Source organism: Maniola jurtina, chromosome 8 (genome assembly GCF_905333055.1).
Source record: "Maniola jurtina chromosome 8, ilManJurt1.1, whole genome shotgun sequence".
Lineage (NCBI taxonomy): Eukaryota > Metazoa > Arthropoda > Insecta > Lepidoptera > Nymphalidae > Maniola > Maniola jurtina.
The window spans coordinates 4,033,815-4,057,372 of record NC_060036.1 but is presented as its reverse complement, the minus strand read 5'-3'; the positions used below and the strand labels follow the sequence as shown (position 1 = coordinate 4,057,372).

At 37.2% G+C, this 23,558-nt stretch overlaps 3 protein-coding genes across 3 annotated transcripts in view; all 3 read right to left on the bottom strand.

Moving 5' to 3' along the window:
- Positions 1 to 23,558, bottom strand: part of LOC123867499 (UPF0389 protein CG9231) — a 212,597-nt gene that overhangs the window by 47,975 nt on the left and 141,064 nt on the right. The window lies entirely within an intron of this gene.
- Positions 11,619 to 14,778, bottom strand: LOC123867500. Its single transcript, XM_045909552.1, has 4 exons — positions 14,601 to 14,778; positions 14,099 to 14,153; positions 12,763 to 12,831; positions 11,619 to 11,970 (listed from the first exon to the last, which is right to left on the bottom strand). The coding sequence occupies exons 1-4, from the start codon at positions 14,669 to 14,671 to the stop codon at positions 11,776 to 11,778; spliced, it is 390 nt and encodes a 129-aa protein (XP_045765508.1). The 5' UTR covers positions 14,672 to 14,778; the 3' UTR covers positions 11,619 to 11,775.
- On the bottom strand, positions 18,606 to 22,161 carry LOC123867501. Its single transcript, XM_045909553.1, has 4 exons — positions 21,972 to 22,161; positions 21,690 to 21,750; positions 21,109 to 21,171; positions 18,606 to 18,786 (listed from the first exon to the last, which is right to left on the bottom strand). Exons 1-4 carry the CDS (start codon positions 22,046 to 22,048, stop codon positions 18,673 to 18,675), a joined length of 315 nt encoding a protein of 104 aa, XP_045765509.1. The 5' UTR covers positions 22,049 to 22,161; the 3' UTR covers positions 18,606 to 18,672.

The window sequence follows — 23,558 nt, the reverse complement described above, 5'->3', positions numbered from 1 at the left end:
ATATAGAGGTAGGAATAGGTCATTTACGCAGTAGAGTTTTCATAAATTGTGTTTATTTTCTGAGAAATGTAACAAGTCGGGTTTACGAGGGAGCGTCTCGTGGCCCAATCTGCGCTTGTTCGTGCGATATGGTAACATTCATGCAGTAACAGCCTGGATTGGCCGCTTCGCCTATTTTCAACGAGTTCGGTCGAGGTTACGAAACCTTAAGTCTTCTACTGGAAATGATCTATTTCTATTAGAATTTACCTGTACCTACGTTGACGTGCCTCTCGAATCTTGATACTAATTTAGTAGTAAGTGGTTAGTAGTAAGTAGTAAGTGTGAAATACTAATTTTGCTAAGTAGTAGTGGTAGTAGCATGTAAATAGGTATGTTGACTTCACGTGCCTCCCGATACTAATTTGAAACTTTTTTTAAACCCGGGGCACTGAGGTACAATTGACACATAAATATAATACAATTATTTTTATTCATTCAAAATCTAACTATTACTATTGGTTGGCATTTATTTAAATTCTCCGCTGTGGCCTTACGCGTTTCATTCTTTAAAGTCAAAAAAGGTAATTTTACCATTTTTATAGCTTGATTTCAGACGCAGGTAGGTGGTGAAAGGTATTACAAGCTATCTTTTCCAGTAGATAGATATGCATGTGAAGGGAAACTCTCTCTTGAAATATTTTACGGTTGTTGTAATATTATACTACCTCGAAGAGAGATCAACCGGTATGAATGCGTTCCCATTTGGTGAATTGTGTCGTATTTATATCGGATCTCTTCTAAAATTTCTAAACTGAATTTCTACTGAATTTTTTTTCAAATCAGGTAGTGTATTCAAATGTAAAACCTTATAACCTCCTGATCCATATCCGATAAGCAACTATTTCAAAATTGCAAATTGAAACACTTTTTAGGGTTCTGTACTTCAAAAGGAAAAACGGAACCCTTATAGGATCACTTTGTTCTCTGTCTGTCTGTCTGTCCGTCCGTCCGACCGTCCGTCAGTCCGTCCGTCGTCGTGTCTGTCAAGAAAACCTATGGGGTACTTCCCGTTGACCTAGAATCATGAAATTTGGCAGGTAGGTAGGTCTTATAGCACAAGTACAGGAATAAATGTGAAAACCGTGAATTTGTGGTTACATCATTAAAATAAAACTAAAATGTGTTTCAATTTTCAAAGTAAGATAACTATACCAAATGGGGTATCATAATATTATGAAAGGGCTTTACCTGTACATTCTAAAACAGATTTTTATTTATTTTTATGCATAATATTTTTGTGCAAAATGTTGGAAAAGATACCCGAGGAGGGAACCCTCATTGCGCGAGTCTGATTCGCACTTAGCCGGTTTTTTCAAAAAGGAATTATTAGATACTTCCTAGGTACATCAACGACTTTTTTATTTTGAAAGGTTTGGTATTTGGAAAGTTCAAGAATATAACTTTCAATTACATCAAACTTTCGTAGGAAGCTAAGCCGATTTCTAGCTTCATGATTTATGGAGTTTTATTTTATTATTACGCTCTCGTGGGATAGACACACTTTGAAAAAATCTTTCTACTCGATACGTCGTCGTGATGTGAAATTATTGATATTGACATTTCGTCGTTCAAATTCACAATACAATATTTAAAATCCATTAATTTTGCTGTCTTTCTTTAGTATTAGGTATAATATAATATTATTTATACATTTAAGCCACAAGAGACTTAAGTTCAAAGTCCCGAGCATAATCTAGTAGCACAGAATAAGGATAGTAGGTATATTACCTACCTAGTAGTTGATGAAATTGAAAGAGTGGTAGATATAGGTACTCAGATTCGCCAAACGTAAAACCAATCTTTGGACGTCACGGACGATTTAGGTAAATTTTAATTTACTCGTCTCGTAATGAAAAGTACCTAGGTTATCTTTTCAGACTTTGCAAAGTAGTAGGACGACTTCTTTAAGCATAACTCATCCACTCCAATACGAAGAGGCTGGGAACGAGTAAGTAATGGCCGTAACAATTTCCTATTGCGCTATAAAACCTCACTTTGACTTTATTTATTCGCAGTAAAATGATCAATATGCGATATTGCCTTCCGATATTATGTTTTTATTCAACGATAACGGTTTTTCTCTTTTATATCGTTTTATAGTCAAAACACGTTGAGACATACTTCGGCAGTTTAAACCAGTTTCAATTTCAAATTCCATTTAATTCGTCACTCGTACCTATCTAAACATCGTTCATAGTTTCAAAATAAAATAAAACAAATAACCGATAGTAAAACCAAAACCTCGCAGATCGCCTGGATATCCAGGCCCGAAACGCGGTAAAATCCGTTAATGGGAATTCACTTTACCTAGGGGGCTGGTATCTGAGAACAAAACATTCTAGCAAGTTTTAACTAAAAAATAACGTAGAAAATTATTTTAAGAATCACTGAAGTTTTGAAACAGCCGCAAGAAAGCGTTGTCACACTGATTGTGCTTAGGCTGAAGATAGCAATGAAAATAAAAACTCCAACAGCCTGAGCACTATCAGAATGTGACGCATGTTCTTACGGTTTTAAGTCTGACCCTAGCTAGAAAAAAAGCCCTAAAGCTACATATTTGCACACTCTAATCCTACATTTGTTAACTTGAAATGTACAAGGCAGAGTCCAAGCAGCAAAAAAAATTAAGTGAAGTAGAAAAATATGCGTCGAACTGAGAACTTCCTCCAATTTTTTTAAGTTGGTTAGTTAAAAAATGAAAAATGCTGGGTGTAAAATTAAGCTTAGAACTATTCAACTATTCAAAATATTCACAGGCCGAATTCTTACTAGTAGCAAATAGGTACTTATTGTTCCTCCGTAAAGTAAACATTAGCAAAGAGTTTCGGCATGGTTTGGCGCAAGCCCAGAGCCTTGTTGGCTGGCTGAAAGGTAGACAGCATTATGCAAATCATCGTATTCTTTGTTCTGCTCCCACGTTCTCTAAACGTCTCTATTATTGGAAACAATGTATCGTGTAGTCAGGTTTCAGCATTTTTTAGACGGTATTCGGCTGTCGGTATAGTTCATGTAGAGCAATTTTTAGGGTTCCGTAGTTTATCTTCTACATTCTACTTCCACTTGCGGGAAGTAAAAGAATGTAGAATCTACATTAGATATCTACCTTCTACATCCCCTTAGGTAGGTCATCTTCTGTAGATTGTGTTGCAAAATCAAACAATAAAAACAATTATTTTAAAAACATACCCAATATTGTATTTGTTTTCAAAATAATAATATTATCTAGATACAATCAAGCTGGCTCCTTAGCGAATTGTGGTTTTATAATATTACTATACCATTTTATATCATTTCTGTTACTAGCTGATTATTTATCAGACTCGTGCACTGAGGGTGCCGTACTCAGATATTTTTTCCGACATTTTGCACGATAAACCAAAAGCTATTATTCATAAAAATAAATAAAAATCTGTTTCAGAATGTACAGGTAAAGTCCTATCACATGATACCCCACTTGGTATAGTTTTCTTATTTTGAAAATTTTAACAATTTTTAATTTTTTTTTTGAAAGATTGGACCAGAAATTTACGATTTTCGGATATATTCCTTCACTTGTGCTATAAGACCTACCTACCTGCCAAAATTCATGATTCTAGGTCAACGGGAAGTACCCTACAGGTTTTCTTGACAGACACGACGGAGGACGGACAGACAGACAGACAACAAAGTGATCCTATAAGGGTTCCGTTTTTCCTTTTGAGGTACGGAACCCTAAAAAATCATTTCCAACAAAATTCGCAATCGCAATTGAATAATCACATCTTCCGTGCTGGCCCAAAGCTCTCTGATTCACATAGAGTAGAGTAAAAAACAAAACTGCAACAAGCGGCTAAAGTAATAAATAGGTCAACAAGGCGGTACAGGATCAATTCCTAGTTCTCTTTCATTCATCTCTATTAGGCCTCTTAACAAACACGCAAAAAAATCATCATAGAAGATGGAATCTAGTACAAAGAGACACGGATATAAATAGAAAAGTGCACACTTCAGTTCCCAAACGAGCGGGGTTACCTTCGTCTCCACAGTCCACATGACACACTCGAAACATACAATTGCATAAAACAAAAAATAAACACAAGTGCCGGAACGAGCGAAAGCTTTGTTGAATCCGTCTTTGCAGGTAGAGTAAGCTAGACAATGGTTTGTGAGTGGAGTCCCACACATCTTGCTCGAGCCCTTACAGTATTACCAACCGAGACAATGGCGCGAATACAGCCCCTAGAGAAACGTTCCTGTCTTGTTACTGCAATTTTGTTAGTATAAAACCTTTTGTGACAACTTTGCATACAACACGTACCTAGCTCTTAATTTTTCCAACGAAGCTAACTTGGAAATTGTGCTTGTTACATAGCAAAGCGATGGGCAAGTTCTCTGCTGAGTTTTTTTTTTTTTTAAAAAGAATATTAGCCATGTCAAATGACTAATATTCCCCTTTCCTCTACAACTAAGCGTCAAGCTTGTGCTAGGAGTAGGGACGACAATAGTGCAACGGACGGGGTTTGAACCGTCGACCTTTCGGTTTTCAGTCCACTCCTTTACCGGTTGAGCTATAGAGGCTTTGCATTTGAATATTGAAAATATTACGCTAAAACTTAACAGGGCTCTCTCCGTCACTCGTTTCCACTCGTTTCATACAATCGTAGTTCCAATTTCATTTGAATATTAAGCAACCAAAGTCCATGAAATTTTGCAGACATATTCTAGAAACTAATATCTGTGTCTGTGGTGTTTTAGATTTTTCTAAAAATATGTAGTTTTAAAATTACAGGGGCTCAAAGATTTGTATGAAAATTTTTAAGACCGCGTAACTTTGAAACCGAATATTTTAACAGAAATCTGGAAAACCACAAACATAGATATTAGTTTCTAGAATTTGTCTGCAAAATTTCATGGACTTTGGTTGCTTAATATTCAAAAGAAATTAGAACTACGATTGTATGAAACGAGTGACGGAGAGAGCCCTCTTAAAGCTAGCCTTCTACCCTAGCTAGCTAGCTTATCAGTGGAACGCCCATATATCAACACTTGCTAGTAAACTCAGCTCTGCTGCTCACGCTGTAAGAAAGATTCGATAGATAACTGACGTGGAAACTGCAAAAATTGTATATTTTTCCTATTTTCACCCTATCATGTCTTACGGAATCTTACTATGGGTTAAAGCGGCAGATATAAGGAAACATTTTCATATTACAAAGAAGGGCAATACGTGCAATCTATAATTTAAAACCACGCGATTCCCTGCGAGAGAAATTTAAGGAAATAGGTATTCTTACAGTAACTTCTCAATGTATACACTTTACAGACTCCTCAAGTTTTCACGATATGTAAATAATACATAGCTTATTTATCAAGCGCCATACAACCGAAATAAGAACTAGATAAACAAAATTATCCGTGAAGAATTTAACGAAATTAATCAGGAGGAAAAGGAGGAGGTTCTCTTCGGCGCATCTATACTAATAAATAAAATTGGAGTGTCTGTCTGTAATTTCGAAATAACTACCACATATTAAGGTCATATGGTTATTTGAACGATACCATAACTGAATCACACGTTTTTAAAATTTTTGTCTGTCTGTCTGTCTGTCTGTCTGTCTGTCTGTTTGAAAAGGCTAATCTTCGGAACGGCTGAACCGATTTTAACGGGATTTTCACATACAAGTAGAGGATTAACCAGGGTGTAACATAGGCTACTTTTTTAACCGACTTTCAAGAAGGGAGTTGTGTTTTTCTACCTATGTACACCGAAATCTCCCAGATTTCTGAACCGATTTGCGTCATTTCTTTTTTAATCGATAGAGGAACTTTGCGACACTGTTTCATAAAAAATTTGGATTCCAACTCTTTAATCCTGATGCTGCAGGGGATCTGACCAATCCACGCGAGCGAAGCTGCGGGCATCAGCTAGTTTTTAAATAATACTTATCAAACTCATCTAAGCGGGTGCGATTGTAAGGTACAACCACAACTATTCGAATTTAGTGAGAACTTTTACTTACATATATTATTAGGGTAGGACAGCGTAAACACCTATACGAGCGTCGTCATCGCTCGACATCAAAGGCTTTGGTATAGTAGTTACAGACTATGGGTAACATGAATGTTGTCATTCTATCAGCTTTATGGGGTTTTAATTTTTTGGAAAATAATGTTTATAGCTATTTAGGTAATCTACTTTACTATGTACGGCAATATTTTTAGATCTTTAGAAAAACATTCATATACTTACTTGTAGGTTTAGTCTGGACTTGAAGGTTTTTATTACGGATAACTGATTGTGCAAGAAAAACATGAACTCGTCGGATTTTTATTTATTATTATAAGTAATAATCGGAAATAGTGGTACATTACTCGGCAGCAAAGATTACACATTGAACTTCAGAAAGAGATAATCTTCAGCTTTGACTTTGTAGAGCGTCATCTCTGTCACTTTCACTTGACACTTGACAGTTTCAACGACAGAGACAACGTTCTACGAAACTGAAACTAACAATGATCTCTTTCTAAAGTTCAACGTGTAAACATTTCTGCCGGGTAGCTTGTAGTGTACAATATTATTAATTCGGTCTGGCAGTGAATTGCATACATATTATATGCGCATTTACATGATTTATTTTATTCGGTAGTGTACAGGTATATTTGTACAGGTATTTTATGTACGACGAATGTTGCTGGATATATAGTAGCGCCGTGTTCTCTACCAGGGTAGTAATAAAAACAAAAGAAATGAACACTAAAAAATATATATATTATAATTCACTATTTAAAGTTACAATTCTTGTAGACTACCACACAATACAACGGGCTAGATGCAACTAACGAATTACGCTACGTCGTGGCACGCGTAGCCTCTAAAGTGATTACTCGCTGGTGCCTCTACATCACACCACCCCAAATTTTTATCTTAATAAAAATTAACTAAATACGAATTTCCGCAACCTTAATTTTATTTCACAATATTCGTTCTTCATTTTTCGACAACCCTAGCAATGTTTCCGATCCGCTTACCCAACAAATCATAATTTAAACACGTCACCCAGTTAAAGTGTTCCTTTGATTCGATGCATGGTACATCTCTTAACACATTAATACTTGAGATGAGGTCACTAGAACTTGAGCGGGTGGCGACGGGGTCGCTGTGGCAAGTCCACTTACAATTGTTGCTACTCGAATTATTCTACTGATACCTAACGGGCGTTTTGCTGACTCTCCCACTCCGAGTAGTACGGATTGTATGAGTCGGCAAAACGTCATCGTCGCTAAATCTACATTTTTTCTTACATGACGTTTCACCCGGCGTTTGTCGTGGATTTTCGATATCCAGGACAAAAGCTGGTTTCAACCTGTCAATGGAAATAAGTGCTTGTCTATTGGGTAACTGTACTAAGTATGCTTTTTCCAACCGCTTTATGACGTCATAGGGACCGTCATACGGTGGTTGCAGACACTTACGCATTACATCGTTTCTAACAAAAACTTTTTTACAGTCTTTTAAGGCAGGGTGCACAAAAATAGTCCGAGAGTCTCTGTGTGTCTCGGGTTTCGGTCTTAAATTACTAATTACCTGTTTCAACTGCTTTAGGTACTCCTCACCGTCCGTTATCTTATCATCCGATGGTTCGAAAAATTCTCCAGGGAGCCTCAGAGTTCGCCCGAAGGTTAATTCCGCGGCACTTACCCCTGTGTCACTGCGTGGTGCTGCACGCAGTCCCATCATAATGGTGTGCATTTCTTCAACCCACGACCTATTGTCCTTTAATCTCGCCATTAAGGCGGCCTTAAAACTACGATGCCATCGTTCGATCGCGCCATTACTCTGTGGATGGTACGGAGTCGTCCTTAACTTATGAACCCCTAAATATTTCATTAACTGTCTAAAGAGACTGCTTTCAAATTGCTTTCCTTGATCTGAGCTCAAATTAATAAAACACCCATGTCTAGTAATCCATCCTTCATACACGAGTTTGGCTACTGTCTTCGCACAAATATCTTTAATTGGAAATGCTTCCGGCCAACCTGTTTCTCTATCGATCATTGTAAGACAATACCTGTAGCCTTCCTCTGAAATAGTGAATGGACCTGTAATGTCAATGTGTAAATGACACATTCTATCTACTTTTGCAAATTGCCCTAAAGGTGACATAGTGTGTCTGTGAACCTTTGCTTTTTGACACTCTATGCACGACCTAGCCCAAATACCTATATCTTTATTCATCCCAGGCCAAAAATAATTATTAGTTACCATTTTCCTTGTTGTTCTAATGCCAGGATGGCTGATGTTATGTATTGCTTCGTATGCGATACGCCTAAACTGTTTTGGTAAGTAAGGCCTAGCCTTATCGCCTCGCAAGTTACAAACAATCGGTTTATTTACGCTCGGCAAGTCAATTTTTATTAGTCTCGTATTACCGTTTTTTGTTCCTAGCAATTCTGTGAGCTCTTTGTCGTTGGCTTGCGCAATAGCCACTTCTGTGAAGTCAAGTACAGACGGGCACGAAATTGTTTCAACGCGCGATAACGCGTCCGCGGGCGCGTTCTCTTCGCCTTTTGTATAGCGTATATCCGTCGTGAACTCACTAATAAATAATAACTGACGGGTCCTTCGCGGCGTTTCTTTACTACTACTTAGCTTTTTAAACGCAAACGTTAACGGCTTATGATCTGTATACAAAACGAGATCTCTACCTTCGAACATGTTCCTAAAATATTGCACTGACAAATAAATCGAAAGTAACTCCCTGTCGTAGGTACTGTACTTTTGTTGCGTGTCAGTCAATTTTTTCGAAAAATAACCTAACGGAACCCATTCGTTATTTACTCTTTGTTGCAATGTGCCTCCAACACAACTATTTGACGCGTCTGCCATTATAGCAAGCACTTGACCTGTTATCGGATACGCTAACAAAGCAGCATTCTGTAAATTCAACTTGCATTGTTCGAAAGCTTGAATAGCACTTTCTGTCCACACTATACTACTTTTGTCACGTTTCTTTGCTCCGTGAAGATACTTATTTAATTCAGCTTGATATTCGGCTGCCTGACGCAAATGACTTCTATAGAAATTTACCATGCCCAGAAATCTACGAAGTTCCTCTACCGTTTTCGGTCTGGGAAAGTCTACAATGGCTTGGACCTTGCTTGGCAACGGCCTTAAGCCACTGGCTGACACCTCATGACCCAAAAACTCAACTTTATCCTGTGAAAACGCACACTTTGCTAAATTAATAGTTAGCCCAACTTGTTGTAATCTTTCAAAAACGGTCTCTAAATGTTTTTCGTGAAGCGAACTATTTTCGCTAGCTATTATTAAATCATCTAAGTATGAAAAAACAAATTCTGCTTTATAATTCGCACAATCCGGGTTATTTTGTTGAAAATTTGCCTCTAAATCCTGTAAGACATAATTATTCATGAAACGTTGAAACGTCTGTGCTGCGTTTCTTAAACCGAAAGACATACATGGCCATTCAAACAAACCAAAAGGTGTAATGATAGCTGTTTTCTCCACGTCATCCTCTGCTATCGGAATAAAATGATACGCTCGGTTAATATCAATCCTGCTAAATACTTTCTTATCGGCTAAAATAAACGTAAAATCCTTTATGTGAGGAATTGGGTATCTATCAGGCTTCGTAATTGCATTCAGCGCTCTATAGTCTCCACACGGCCTTATATTACCATCTTTTTTAGGTACAACGTGTAGAGGACTCGCCCACGCACTCTTTGACGGGCGGCAAATACCCATTTCCTGCATAAGGCGAAATTCTTCTCTTACCTTTTTAAATCGGTCCGGCGGCAGCGGCCTTGGGCGCGCATGCACCGGAGGTCCTGAAGTCTCGATGTGGTGTCTTACGCTGTGACGTGGTGGTTCTTTGAACGTCGCTGGCATTGTCAATTCTGGGAACCTACTTAGGAGAGAATAACATGGATGCGATTCGGCTATAGTAAAAATAGATGAATGCTCCGAGTTTACTATAGTGGAAATTACATACATGTTAGTCTCTTGATCTAACAATCGTCTGTTTCTTAAGTCTACTAACAAATTATACTTAGCTAAAAAATCCGCTCCTAAAATGGGTTGTTTAACGTCGGCTATTACAAAAGTCCACTTAAACGCACGACGCAATCTTAAATTTAACACTAGAGTCTTTGTTCCGAAAGTTTGTATTTCACTACCATTCGCGGCATAAAGTTTGTATTTATTATTCATTGCACTGTCACACACTGATTTATAACTTTTAGGCAACACTGAAATGTTCGCACCTGTGTCTATTAAATAGCGTATGCCATTGTCCTTATCCGTAACACATAAACGGTGGTTCCCTAATTCGACGCAGGTACCCACCGGTTCCACCTGCATCTTCACTAGTTTTCCTGCTTATTCCAGGTGCACGGCTGTTCGCAGCGATTAGCTCTCTGCCTATATTTAAAATGATGCACGCAGAGCCAGTCCGGGCTATCCGGGGTACGTCTGGACCTGCTGTCCTCTCGTCCTCGGGAACGCGAACGACCACGGAACCTTCCGCGACCTCGCCTGCCTCGCCAACTGTCTCTGGACCTGTCCAGCTGGTCCAACCTTGCATGTATCCTGGCTATTTCAGCTGCCATCGACGAATTTCCGGGTACCGCCTCCTTTGCTGCCACTTCTGCTACCGGTTGGGACTTCAGAGTTTCCATTACTTTGTCAGCAATCACTGCTAGTCTATCTAGATCTTTGGCTTCTGTCGCAGCCAGAACGCCTCGTGCTGCTGCTGGTAGCAGATTCTGCCATAATACGCTTAGGGTCTCATTACTAATTTTACCCCTTGCCAGATCCTGCATCTTTCGGAGGAGGTGGCTGGGTTTCTGATCACTCAGTTCCATCTCCCCGATGAGCTTCTGTATTTGGCGGTTCTCCGACTCTTCATATATGTTCAGCAACCTTTCTTTAAGTACCTCGTACTTACGCTCCTCCGGAGGATTGATGAGGATGTCCGTCACCTGTTGAATGACATCCTTACCCAGCTTGGATACCACTATATTATACTTGGATGCGTCTCCTTGTTTTTGTGGTGCCAGTATTGCTTCCAGCTGGATAAACCAGACCCTAGGTTGGTCGGTCCAAAACTCCGGGATCTTCGACGTGATAGATATCGACGCTAGATGCGTGTCTTCATCCATCACTACTGTCGTAGGTTGCGCCATTTTTACAGTTTTTTAGTTTTTCACTTCCTTACACGTGTTAACTTGAGTTGCCCTAGCTTACGTTACGTTACTATTTTAATAAAATTAACACGCGCTACCCTGGTAGTTCAAAGTCCGAGTCACCAATGTACAGGTATATTTGTACAGGTATTTTATGTACGACGAATGTTGCTGGATATATAGTAGCGCCGTGTTCTCTACCAGGGTAGTAATAAAAACAAAAGAAATGAACACTAAAAAATATATATATTATAATTCACTATTTAAAGTTACAATTCTTGTAGACTACCACACAATACAACGGGCTAGATGCAACTAACGAATTACGCTACGTCGTGGCACGCGTAGCCTCTAAAGTGATTACTCGCTGGTGCCTCTACAGGTAGGAATATGTTTCACGTAGTGGAGATATGCTATGTAAAATTGTAGACATTCGCTTCGATTCGCTGCTAAGACATAGAGGTCTATTGCAGACATTGCACCGTGAAGTACATAGAGATATTGGTTGTAGCAGGAATTGCGTTGAATGAATTTATTATTGACTAAGTATTAGTAGTTGTAGTTTTGTGGGTTTCTGTAATTAAAGTTGCTCCCACCGTTGTAATCATCGTAGTAGCCGTTGTAACCATATGGATTGTTGATCATTACACGATTAGTGTTACCATTCCCGGGACCAACTATTATTGGCCGCGGTCTTGGCTGTTTGAGTTTGTTCACTTCTACGATGCCGTTCCAGGTGGTACCCTTAAAAGAAAAAAGAACCATTAAATGGTAGCAATCTTTTTCACTTTTCTCTGATGACAGCACTTATTTAACAATAATAATTAATTGAAGAAAAACTTTGGATACCATGATTAATGTAGTACATGTTAAAAATCGGTCAAGTTCGAGTCGGACTCATACACGAAGGGTTCCATAGCATCGTAAAAGAAATATCACTTTTTAATTTTCCTAAATTTTCATGAGGGCCATTTAATTTTTTTATTATTTGTTGTTAGAGCGGCAATAGGAATACACATTCTGTGTAGTCTGAAGTATCAACTCTCTACTTATTACGGTTCAAAAACAGCCCGCAGACAAACGTACGGACGGACGTACAGCAGAGGCTTAGTAATAATATATAGGGTCCTATTGGCACCCTTTAAATACGGAACCCTAAAAATACAATCTAGAAGAAGGAGAAGTGACGCAAAACTACGACAGTTAGGTCACATTTGTAAAGCACTATCTCTTCTATTCTCGTGCGTGCGTCTTCTTCTGTCTTGCTCATCACCGAGTACGAATTTTATACGCCACTAAATAATGCCCGTGACTTCTTTCGCGTGGGTTCAGCTTTTTCAAAATCCTGTGGGAACTCTTTGATTTTCCGGGATAAAAAGTAGCAAATCCGTCCAGTAGTTTATGCGTGCATGAGTAACAAACATATAAGTACACACAAACTTTTGCCTTTATATAGTGTGATGTAATATATAAACGTAACAAGTTATCATAGATATGTACATTTTATGGAGCGAAAATAATGTCAAAAATACTTACTAAAATACCGAGTGTGAGATCTTTAGCAAATTTCAGACCTTCATGATCTCTCTTTGATCGCTTATAGGCCTGGAAAGATAACAAAATTCTTAGATCCTGCTTTAAACGATTTCGGGGTTGTTTGTTTTAAGTAATAACAAAATATTTATTTGTTTTTTTTTACAATTTCTTCAGAAATTCTGAAAATCCTCCTGAGGTAGTGGTCTACATTATACAAACAATCTACAATGCAAAATGTCTGCAATGCAAAAATTTCTGGACATTAACGATAAAATCACATCAAGCAGTCACTTTCTTCTTTTACATCATAATACTAAAATTACCAGACGATGTCCACCGCCACGACTATCCGCGTGGACTTAGGTTTTTAAATCCCGTGGGAACTTTTAATTGGGAAACGAATGGGCTGTGAAAACACAGGTAATACACAGACACGCTTTCGCATTTATAATATTAGTAGGTATATACAAGGAGCAACTGAACAAACTAAAACTAAACTAACATATTTATAATATTATATTATGTTCTCTACAATATTTACGGATTTTCGGAGAATCGAACGCCATTGTTCCTTACTTAGGCCATATTTCTCTATATCTAAAAGTTAATATTTTCAAGTCACTGACCATCGTCAACGTCATTTTTAGGGTTCCGTACCTCAAAAGAAAAAAACGGAACCCTCATAGGATCACTTTGTTGTCTGTCTGTCGTGTCGTCGTGTCGTCATGTTGTTTGTCGTCTGTCAAGAAACCTATAGGGTACTTCCCGTTGACCTAGAATCATGAAATTTGGCAGGTAGGGTAGGTCTTATAGTACATATACAGGAATAAATCTGAAAAGCGCGAATTTGTGGTTATATTTATCATGTAAAAAAAATTAAAATGTGTTTCAATTTTCAAAGTAAGATAACTATACCAAGTGGGGTATCATAATATGAAAGGGCTTTACCTGTACATCCTAAAACAGATTTTTAATTACTTTTGTGCATAATAGTTTTTTATTTATCGTGCAAAATGTTGGAAAAACGTTGGCCACGTGCGAGTCTGACTCGCACGTGGCCGGTTTTTTTAACCGATAGAACCTCCACAGACATAGGTCTCTTGTAGAGACTTCCGCACGCCGCGGCGCAGTCTGGCAGCGTCTTCTGTCCACCTTTTGGGGAATATGCCAACTCTGCGCTTTCCGGTACCTACGAGGTCGCATTTCAAGCACATTGGAACCCCAACGTATAACAGTTTTTCTATGTGCCTCGCCCATTGTCACTTCAGCAACGGGTGGTAAAGCTGAACGCATTGACAGCCCTAGCCGGCTCAAAAAAAATATAAACATCCTTTACCTTCTCTTCAGTTCCTACAACTTCGGCACAGTCGTGGCAAATCTCCTCTGTATGGCTGAAAAATAGTTATCTTTAAATTATATAAAAAATTAAGCCTATATTTTTTTCAACTTTTATTATCCTTGTTCACATCAAAGGCCTACCTTAAAGTAAAAGTAAAAACAACAAAGTGATCCTACAAGGGTTCCGTTTTTCCTTTTGAGGTAGGGAACCCTTAAAACGTGTATAAAACTGTTTTTTTTATTTAAACATTTTTTAAATACATACCTACTTGTTTTCGTTAAATCACATGTTTAAAAAACTGGTTTTTACCGTTTGTTTTTTAAACAGGCTACCAACTCTGCTTAGTGTAGGTACATTTGCTGCATGTTACCAGCGCTGACATCGCAGGCTTCATCAAAGGATCTTGGCGTAATTAACAAACAACCTTGGCCAGCATGTTGGCACAATGGCTGGCACTTGAAAAACGCATTCGTTCATTGTATTCTACTGTGAAGCTTACCTTAAAGATTTAGAATCAGCGATAACCACTAAGGCGGCTAAAGTGACGCACAAAATAAATATTTTAGCCATTTGATATTATTAATTAGAATAAACTGTACCTATTATTTTTAATATAATAATTACTATCAAAAGCAAATAACTACTCTCAAATGAACCACAAGACGTATTTTAACCGATAATAATCGCTGTGTCGCTATTTATACCGTACCTACTATCATCGTTATTATTAGGTATTTTACGTAGTTCATCACTGTCAGGTCAAAGTAAGTTCAAAACCATAAAAAAAAATTATAACCTAATTAAGATTAAAAATAAGAAAACCCAGCTTTCAATCATCATATCATCATCGCCGGCTTACTATAATTGAGCATGGGTTTCCTCTCAGATCAAGAAGGGCCACAGTTCACCACTCTCCCCATATGAAGACTGACAGACTTGACACACAACATTATGAAGTGGTGCCGGTGTGCTCATGATGTCAAAATCTAGATGTGTCCGCAATCGAACCCCAGAGCCGTTGAAGGCGGATAGCGTTTTAGCCATGTACAAAATGGTGAATTTCAAGTTTTCTTTTTTACAGAAAAAACAAAAGTTATATTTGAGTGAAAGTTTTATTTATTAAACACGTACAAGTTAAAATTATCTATTTAAATACGAAGTTGCATGAAATGAGCTAGCAATAAGTTCTTTAATTTATTTGGACTATGTATTTGAACACGATCTTTTTGTATCGAAACTTTTTTAAGAACAAAGGAACTCAACCAATAAAATAAAATAAATCTATAACTCACTTGTGAATAATAGCAATGAAAAAGTCTCAGTTTGATTATAAGTGTCACTATGTGCCTAATTGCGGTGAAATTAGAGCCACTTTATGGGCAAGTGTGTTGAAAAAATATAATTACTTCTTTAAATCTTTTTTTTCTTTTTTTGTTCTCGTGAGGAAAATCTGTCATGGATACCACCGACCACGGAGGAGCACAGTTGTTATGTCGGACTCCTACTGACTAAAAACCTCAAGAGTTCCATCCCACCGCTGATGACGGAGCACAAGGGACCGAAAACACCTCGTTACTCCACCAGCGGATGTCCACCGTAGCAGACCCACCACTGGGACGCTACGTGCCCTCAAACACCATTAGAGGTATGCCGGAACCAGAGCACGCCATCTAACCCGAGGACCACACTGTGAGCGACGGACCGCCCCGTGTCCATCGCCCACAGGTCCTCTCGAGTGCTAGGGTTCGCGGAAAGAGCAATCCCCTTTCCACGTTCCCCATCCTCAACATCTCCCTCACCCGTCTCCAAACTGGACAGGCGAGAGACCGGTAGGTCAGCCAGTGACTGGATGGGTGATGAAGCCCCATCACCAACCACCCAACACAGCCACACCCTCCGCTTCTGGGGCTGTGCCGCATGGGTGCGTCTACTGCGCCCTCTGCTAGGGACACCCAGAGAGACGCGCGGACAACACCCCCTCCCTGCCAGGTCAGTTAACAACATCCCATGAAGAGGAATCGTTAACCATGTTACCTGGGTACACCGGCCCAAGCGCTGCTGCTACCTGCAACATTCAGGCACACCAGGAGGTTACCTGGCTGGTACCCCAATATTTTACCTATCCTACGATGACTTTTTTTTATTGAATAATAGAATAATAAATAATTAATCGAACCTTACCTTACATATTTAACTGTGGAAGGATTCGATTTTGTATTAATTTTATTATTTAATAGATCATGCCCGCATGGATTTAAAAATATCCTGAGAACTCTTTGATTTTCCGGGTTAGAAAGCACTCTAGGTCTGTCTTCAGGATGCAAGCTACCTACTCGTATGTACAAAGTAGTTGATGCCCGCAAAATACGTCCTTCCCCGGCATGTAAGCTATCTCCATAAGCTTTCGTCAAAAATGGTTAATTAGATGAGCGGTAAAAAGCTAGCAGACAGACAGACACACTTTTCGATTCATATAATATCAGTAGGGATATTTAATTCTAAACGTGACGAGTTATCTCCAATGTTATTATCTAACGAAACTTATTTAAAATGGGCTTAAAGTTTAGTAGGAACATAAATAATATACAAAATATTTTACAAAATGTTTTACTATCAAGTTGGATTATAATATTATGATTTGATTAAAAATAAACAAAAAATAAAATTAATAGGTACATAACGTCATAACCAATTAAGTATAATTTTTATTATATCGGTTGGTAAGTATTTTGTACTCTTATGATTTTATCATCAAATTGTTACTACTTAAAATGTTAAAAAATTTGATGGTAAAAACATCTTCCACAAAAACAATTAGAAGATCTTATACTTAGTATGTGAAAAACGCTGAAATACTATAGTAAAATTGTTTTTCTGTCGCTTGGTTTATTTTAATATTGTAGTTAGTACATTTATATTCATGACCTCAAAATTTTTTCCTCTTTCATTTGACATCACGCTCGATACAATAGAAAAAAAAAATTGGAGACCCACACTTTTTTTGATGTGACATATCCGTAAGGTCAACTTTTTTCGTATAAAATATAGCCTATGTCAGCCGGATCTTTAGAACGAATCAATTGACACCTCATTCATTAAAATCGGCCCAGTAGTTTAGGCGCTACTGTGGAAGACACAGAATCTGGATACAAACTTACATACATACATAGACTGCTAAAATCATAACCCTTCCTTTTGGCTTTGCCGCAGTCGGGTAAAAAAGAGCCTTTAGAAAGAACTAGAGGGATGGTTGGCTTCGTGAATAAAAGCATTGATATTCAATTAGGAATCTATACTACTAATAAATAAAATTGGAGTGTCTGTCTGTAATTTCGAAATAACTACCTCATATTAAGGTCATATGGTTATTTGAACGATACCATAACTGAATCACACGTTTTTAAAATTTTTGTCAGTCTGTCTGTTTGTTTGAACGGGCTAATCTTCGGAACGGCTGGACCGCTGGATTTTCACTGATAAGTAGAGGATTGGCCAGGGAGTAATATAGGCTACTTTTTTAACCGACTTTCAAAAATGGAGGAGTTGTGTTTTTCTACCTATGTACACTGATATCTCCGAGATTTCTGAACCGATTTGCGTTTTTTTTTTAATTGATAAAGGAACTTTGCGACATTGTTCCATAAAAGACTTAGATTCCAACTCCTCAATCCTGATGCTGCAAGGGACCTGACCACTAAAGCTGATGGGATTTAGAAATTGTCGGTTATAAGTTTCTATTGAGGGTATCTATACCAAGTAAAGACTTTGTCGTTGACCTTGAGGACCCAACTCTTCAACCCTGATGCTGCATTCATAAATCCTGGCGATCCCACGGGATTTTTAAGGGATCACCCGTTTAAATGTTTTTACGTGGTACAGACACGTACAGAAACCCGTTGCATCCCGGGAACGGGCTATTACGGATAATCTACTTTCCCATAGGGATTTAAAAAACCTAAATCCACGCGGGCGAAGCTGTGGTTATCAGCTAGTGTACCAATAAGCTTCATAGAAACTTTTTATCTATGAACATGTACGACGTTCTATGATTGCTTTAAATATTGCTACGCTGCCCGCGTGTATTTTTTATATTTTGTGTTTTATTTTGAGTATAATATATCTCGGCAAGTTTTAATAGTATTTACCTATTAAAAAACTATATCTACTTACTACCTTTCTTAACTATAATCTAAATTATTAATCTACTACAGCTTTTCTGTTTTACAATTTTTTGCACTTATTAAAACTATAATTTAAACTTGACAATCTATTATGAGGCTGAATCAGAAAATATTTAATACCTTACCATATCTTATTGGATACGACATATTAAGCAACTTTTGTCCCAAAAAAATCAAAGAGTTCTCCCGGATTTTCAAAAACCTTCATCTGTGCGGACGAGGTCGCGGGCATCATCTAGTCTAGTTAATAAAACGCGAGGACCCAAAAAATAATTATGCTCAAATATAAATTTTTATTTTCAATAAATAATAACAACATCAAATAAGTATATTATAATTAATATATTAAAGGGTAAAATCCAATAAACAATATGACATTGATACTGATTATTACGCAGCTACACTAATTTTTACATAATTTTGATTATTTTCTCCTGGCCCAATAATAAACATTTGGTGGTTTCCAGTTTCAGTCCTTTTCATACTGAAATTGACCGATGATTCCTGAAAATATACAGTATAGTATACACAGATTAATTAATACGTTCATGTAGGTACATTTATCATATAATAAAAACCATACTTTTTTCTTACGCTTCTTGTGGCTTATAAAATATACTATTTAATTATACATAAATACAGATATCCATACTAATATTAAAAATACGAAAGTGTGTATGTCTGTCTGTCTGCTTGATATTCAAGACCCATCCGTTTAATCGATTTTAAAAGATTATATTTCATTTATTTATTTGTTCCACTATATTGTTTTTTCTGGTTCAAAAGCTGCCAATCGAAAAGAAACCGTTTTCGGCTCTCGTGAATATTAGCAAAATATTACTTTTGCGGTATTGTTTGCTGACCGACGACGATGCGACGTTTTGCCCGTGACTGCGTATAACTTTTGTTTCGTGTTCAAGTAATTACTGAATTTTTCTGAAATCCTCTCCAGATGGTGATAGGAGGAGAAAGGCTCGAAGCCAAAAACCTACAGACTTAAGTTGAAGTATTTAGAGCCAGTGGTTTGAGCTGTACGTTAGGTAATATTCCTCCTTTTATATCTTTACTAGGTGATGCCCACAGCTTCGCCCGCGTGAATTGGTCAGATCCCCTGCAGCATCAGGATTGAGGAGTTGGTTTCCAAATTTTTTGTGGAACAATGTCGCAAAGATCCCTTAACCCATTATAGCCTGAATTATTTTAAGGTCTCAGAATTGAGTTTTTCATTGATATGTTGTTATTATGGACCCTATTAGTCAGATCTAATCATCAGAATTTTGGTGCAAGTCTTACTTCTGGAAATAACCATGGATGCTGCATGGCACCGCTAGGCTCCTACCGTGTCTTTTCAAATGTCTCATAAATTTCTTATAACTGATTGTTACCAAAATGTTCTACCACAATTTGATAAGAATTATTAAGGTATTAACTCTTGTATAGTTCAAGGTCCAAAATTGATTAAAAGATCCAATATATTACATGAACATTTACATATATTTCCATAAAATTACATATTATTTGTAGGAAGCTTGTAGGTTGCAGGGTGCACAGAGCCCCACGGTACATTTATTGCACTGTAATCTAGTCTGACTGACAATACTGTTACCCACACTTGCGACATGACTCGCTGGGTACCAATAAATGATTTTTGCTGTCATAACATATGCTGTTAGACCCGATTGCCAGTATTTTTTAGATGTTTTTGCTTGGTGTTTCAAGCTGATAGACGGCCACCACGTCGTGGCGTATTTTTTAACTGAAATAGGTATGAACAGATGTAGAGCCTAGCACCACTTCACATCTAGCATTGAGTTGCCGACCAGTGGGATTATTTATGAAACTACCCTCATCTTTGTCAGATGGGATTATAGGGTCTGGAGCTTCAATTTATAGCAATTGAGGCTTGAGTTCATGGTCTTCTTCTTGTATAGCAAGTGCCTCATGTAATGTACAATCTCCAATGAAACAAAAAAGCCATTACATAAGGAATAACCAAAGAAAAGACATAAATTAGACTTTTAGTATACATAATAAAAGACAACATAATGACCTAGCGGTGCTGTACGGCATCCATATCTTTTAACATGCTATAATCCAAACAATAAACAAAATACGACAGTTTTATGATATGAACAAGTCAATACAAGGTTTGGCATCTAGTGTAAATGCATAAAAGTATTACATTACTCAAAATAAAAAAAATATGATCCCCTTACTGGAATGTTGCATCCATTATTGGCAGCAATTTCACATCACTGATTTACAGGTGCTGGTGCAGGTCACAAAAAGCTTATGGGACAAAACAAAGTAAATGGAGTAATGGCTATGTCCCTCTAGCATTGCATTGACAACAAACCACTTGACTTCACCTCTTATTACAAGGACAGGGCCCAACAATTTAAACATACGAAATTGGGTGCCATATGGCACCGCTAGGCTATAATGGGTTAAGATTAAAAAAAATTACGCAAATCGGTTCAGAAATCTCGGAGATATCATTGTAGGGGAGAGTGTGCATGAAAGAGCCAGGCTTTGAAAGAGCCGATGTGATTTTCCATTACTTATCGATATTCTACATAGGTAAAAAAACACAACTCCATTTTTGAAAGTCGGTCAAAAAAGTAGGCTATGTTACTCCTTGGTTAATCTTCTACTTGTCTGTGAAAGTCCCGTCAAAATAGGTTTAGCCATTCCGATGATTAGCCCGTTCAAACAAACACGATACTTCAATTTTATTTATTAGTATAGATATAGATAATAATAATTCTGTTCATAGATACGAGTAGGTAAAGAATTATTTACTGTAATGAAATTTTATAAAATTACCGTTTTAGTAGAGGCACTGTAGCTGTACTCGTAAATATCTCTCTTTCTTCTAACATCATTCTTCTGGAAATATAATAAAAGTGTCAAACATCACATTCTACTTACGCATTATTGACGATCAAACTAACATTAATTTGTTTAAACTTTTGACCTTTTTTAAAATTCTGATACAAGTTAGCCCTTGACTACGATCTCACCTGATGTTAAGTGACGATGCAGTCTAAGATGGAAGCGGGCTATCTTGTAAGAGGTATGGCAGTTTCATTAAACCCATATCTCTGATACCTGAGTTCATTCATACCTCTGAACTATAATTACAGTGATGATTTCTGTTAATTATAAGTGAGAGATATTTAATATTCAGCTTGGTCAATTTTGGAGCATAATGTAGTTTTCAAATTGTGGTGAAAAGCTTCGACCACTGGTTTCCATTTTACAAGTAAAATAATATAACCGATGAAGATTTATTAAAATGCTATACCACTTAAACAGGTCCACAAACGCTTTACTAGCTAGAAACTCATTGTCATACTGCATTCATATCCTATTCTATTTATAAATCTAATTTGCTTCCAACTTACAAGTTCTTCGAGGATACGATGTTCTACTTCTTTGATTTCCTTAATTTCAAGTGGTTCTATACTGTAAATTTAATTGAATTAAATAAATTTAAATATTTAATTTATAAATTAGACCGTGAATTTATGCATAGAACTTTCTCTATTATGTGAGATCTGTGGTCAAAATAATTTTTTTTTGATGTTTTTCAAAAAGTAACATTCACTTTTATGAATTGAATATTAAAAATAACTGCTTAAGTATAGTAAGTAGGTCCTAGTCTCAATAAGTTTATATTTTCTTACCTCTTTTGAACTGGTAAAGCATAGCACGTCACAACAGTGCAGATAAATAGCAAAAATACTGTTAAAGAAGTCATCATTATTAATAATAAAATGTTTAAATTAAAAATAAATATTTCACGTTAACACTAGCGTCTGCGTTCATGAAAATTTCAAATAAAACTCGTCATTATTAATAATGTTAATGCGATTAATACTCATTTGAACTCTTTATCAACTGTGATAAGTGAGTGGCATTACACATTATGTACATATCTATATACATATTGGGGTAAGTGATCATATTGACGATCGCACTTATCTCAGGACCCAAAAACCGATCAAGTACGCGTCAAACTGTGCTTTTTTCGACATTTTGTACGATAGATAAACAAGTGTAAATTAAAAATTTATAACACCCCCGACAAGTGAAGGTTACAGTAACTAGAAAATACCTGATAACTTCCAAACGGCTGAACTGATTTTCTTGGACTATTCCGCGCCTACGATCTAAAGTATCTGAGTTTTCCAAAACATCATTTTCAAATCAAGTTTCAAATAAATAATTATGTATTCAGGCAACGTCCATCTTGACAGCTTGACATTTGTCAATTGACATAATATTATGAACCTAACGGTTATCTAACCTTCTTTTCTACAAGAAAACTAGAAAAGAGCTGATAACTCTTTCAAACGGCTGAACCAATTTTTTTGGATTATAGCTAAGAACACTCTCGATCAAGCCACCTTTCAAACAAAAAAAAGTAAATTAAAATCGGTTCATTCGTTTAGGCGCTACGATGCCACAGACAGATACACAGATACACAGATACACAGATACACACGTCAAACTTATAACACCCCTCTTTTTGGGTCGGGGGTTAAAAAATGCATAAAAATAAATAAAAAATCTGTTTTAGAATGTACAAGTGCAAAGCCCTTTCTTAAGATACCCTACTTGGTATCTTACTTTTGAAAATTGAACATACTAATTACCAATTATTTCATAAAGCACATTGTAATTTTTAGGGTTCCGTGCCTCAATAGGAAAAACGGAACCCTTATAGGATCACTTTGTTGTCTGTCTGTATGTCTGTCTGTTTATCTGTCACTGAGAAATATGATCAAGTATATTTTATCAAAGTGTTCTCAAAAGTTCTGTTTGTAAATAGGGGTTTTAGTGATATATACTAAGTTTCGAAGATTCCTATACGTGGATGAATACTGCACACTTTATTAGACGTAACGTCAATCAGATTAAAGGTGACAGCACACATACAACTCTAAAAAGGAATGTCACCGTATCGTCTTTCGCCTCGCCGTCAACCAGGTGTCGACCTAATGTAAAACTGGATTAGCAGCTCCTGGCTCCAGTACCTCACCTCGGCTACGGCTACACGAACGCCGCGCTTGCAGGCACAGCTTCAACTTTGGTCTGAAATTGTTTTTATTAAAACTTACCGTTTTCGAGTTCAACAAACCTCAAATTTTGACCTTTGACCCCGAATAACTTTTGTAGCACACATAGGATCGATGGGGATTTTTAACATTTTATTTTTAATGGTAAACCCCTGCTCTCCACCAATATTTGACTCTGTGGGAATTTTTGTT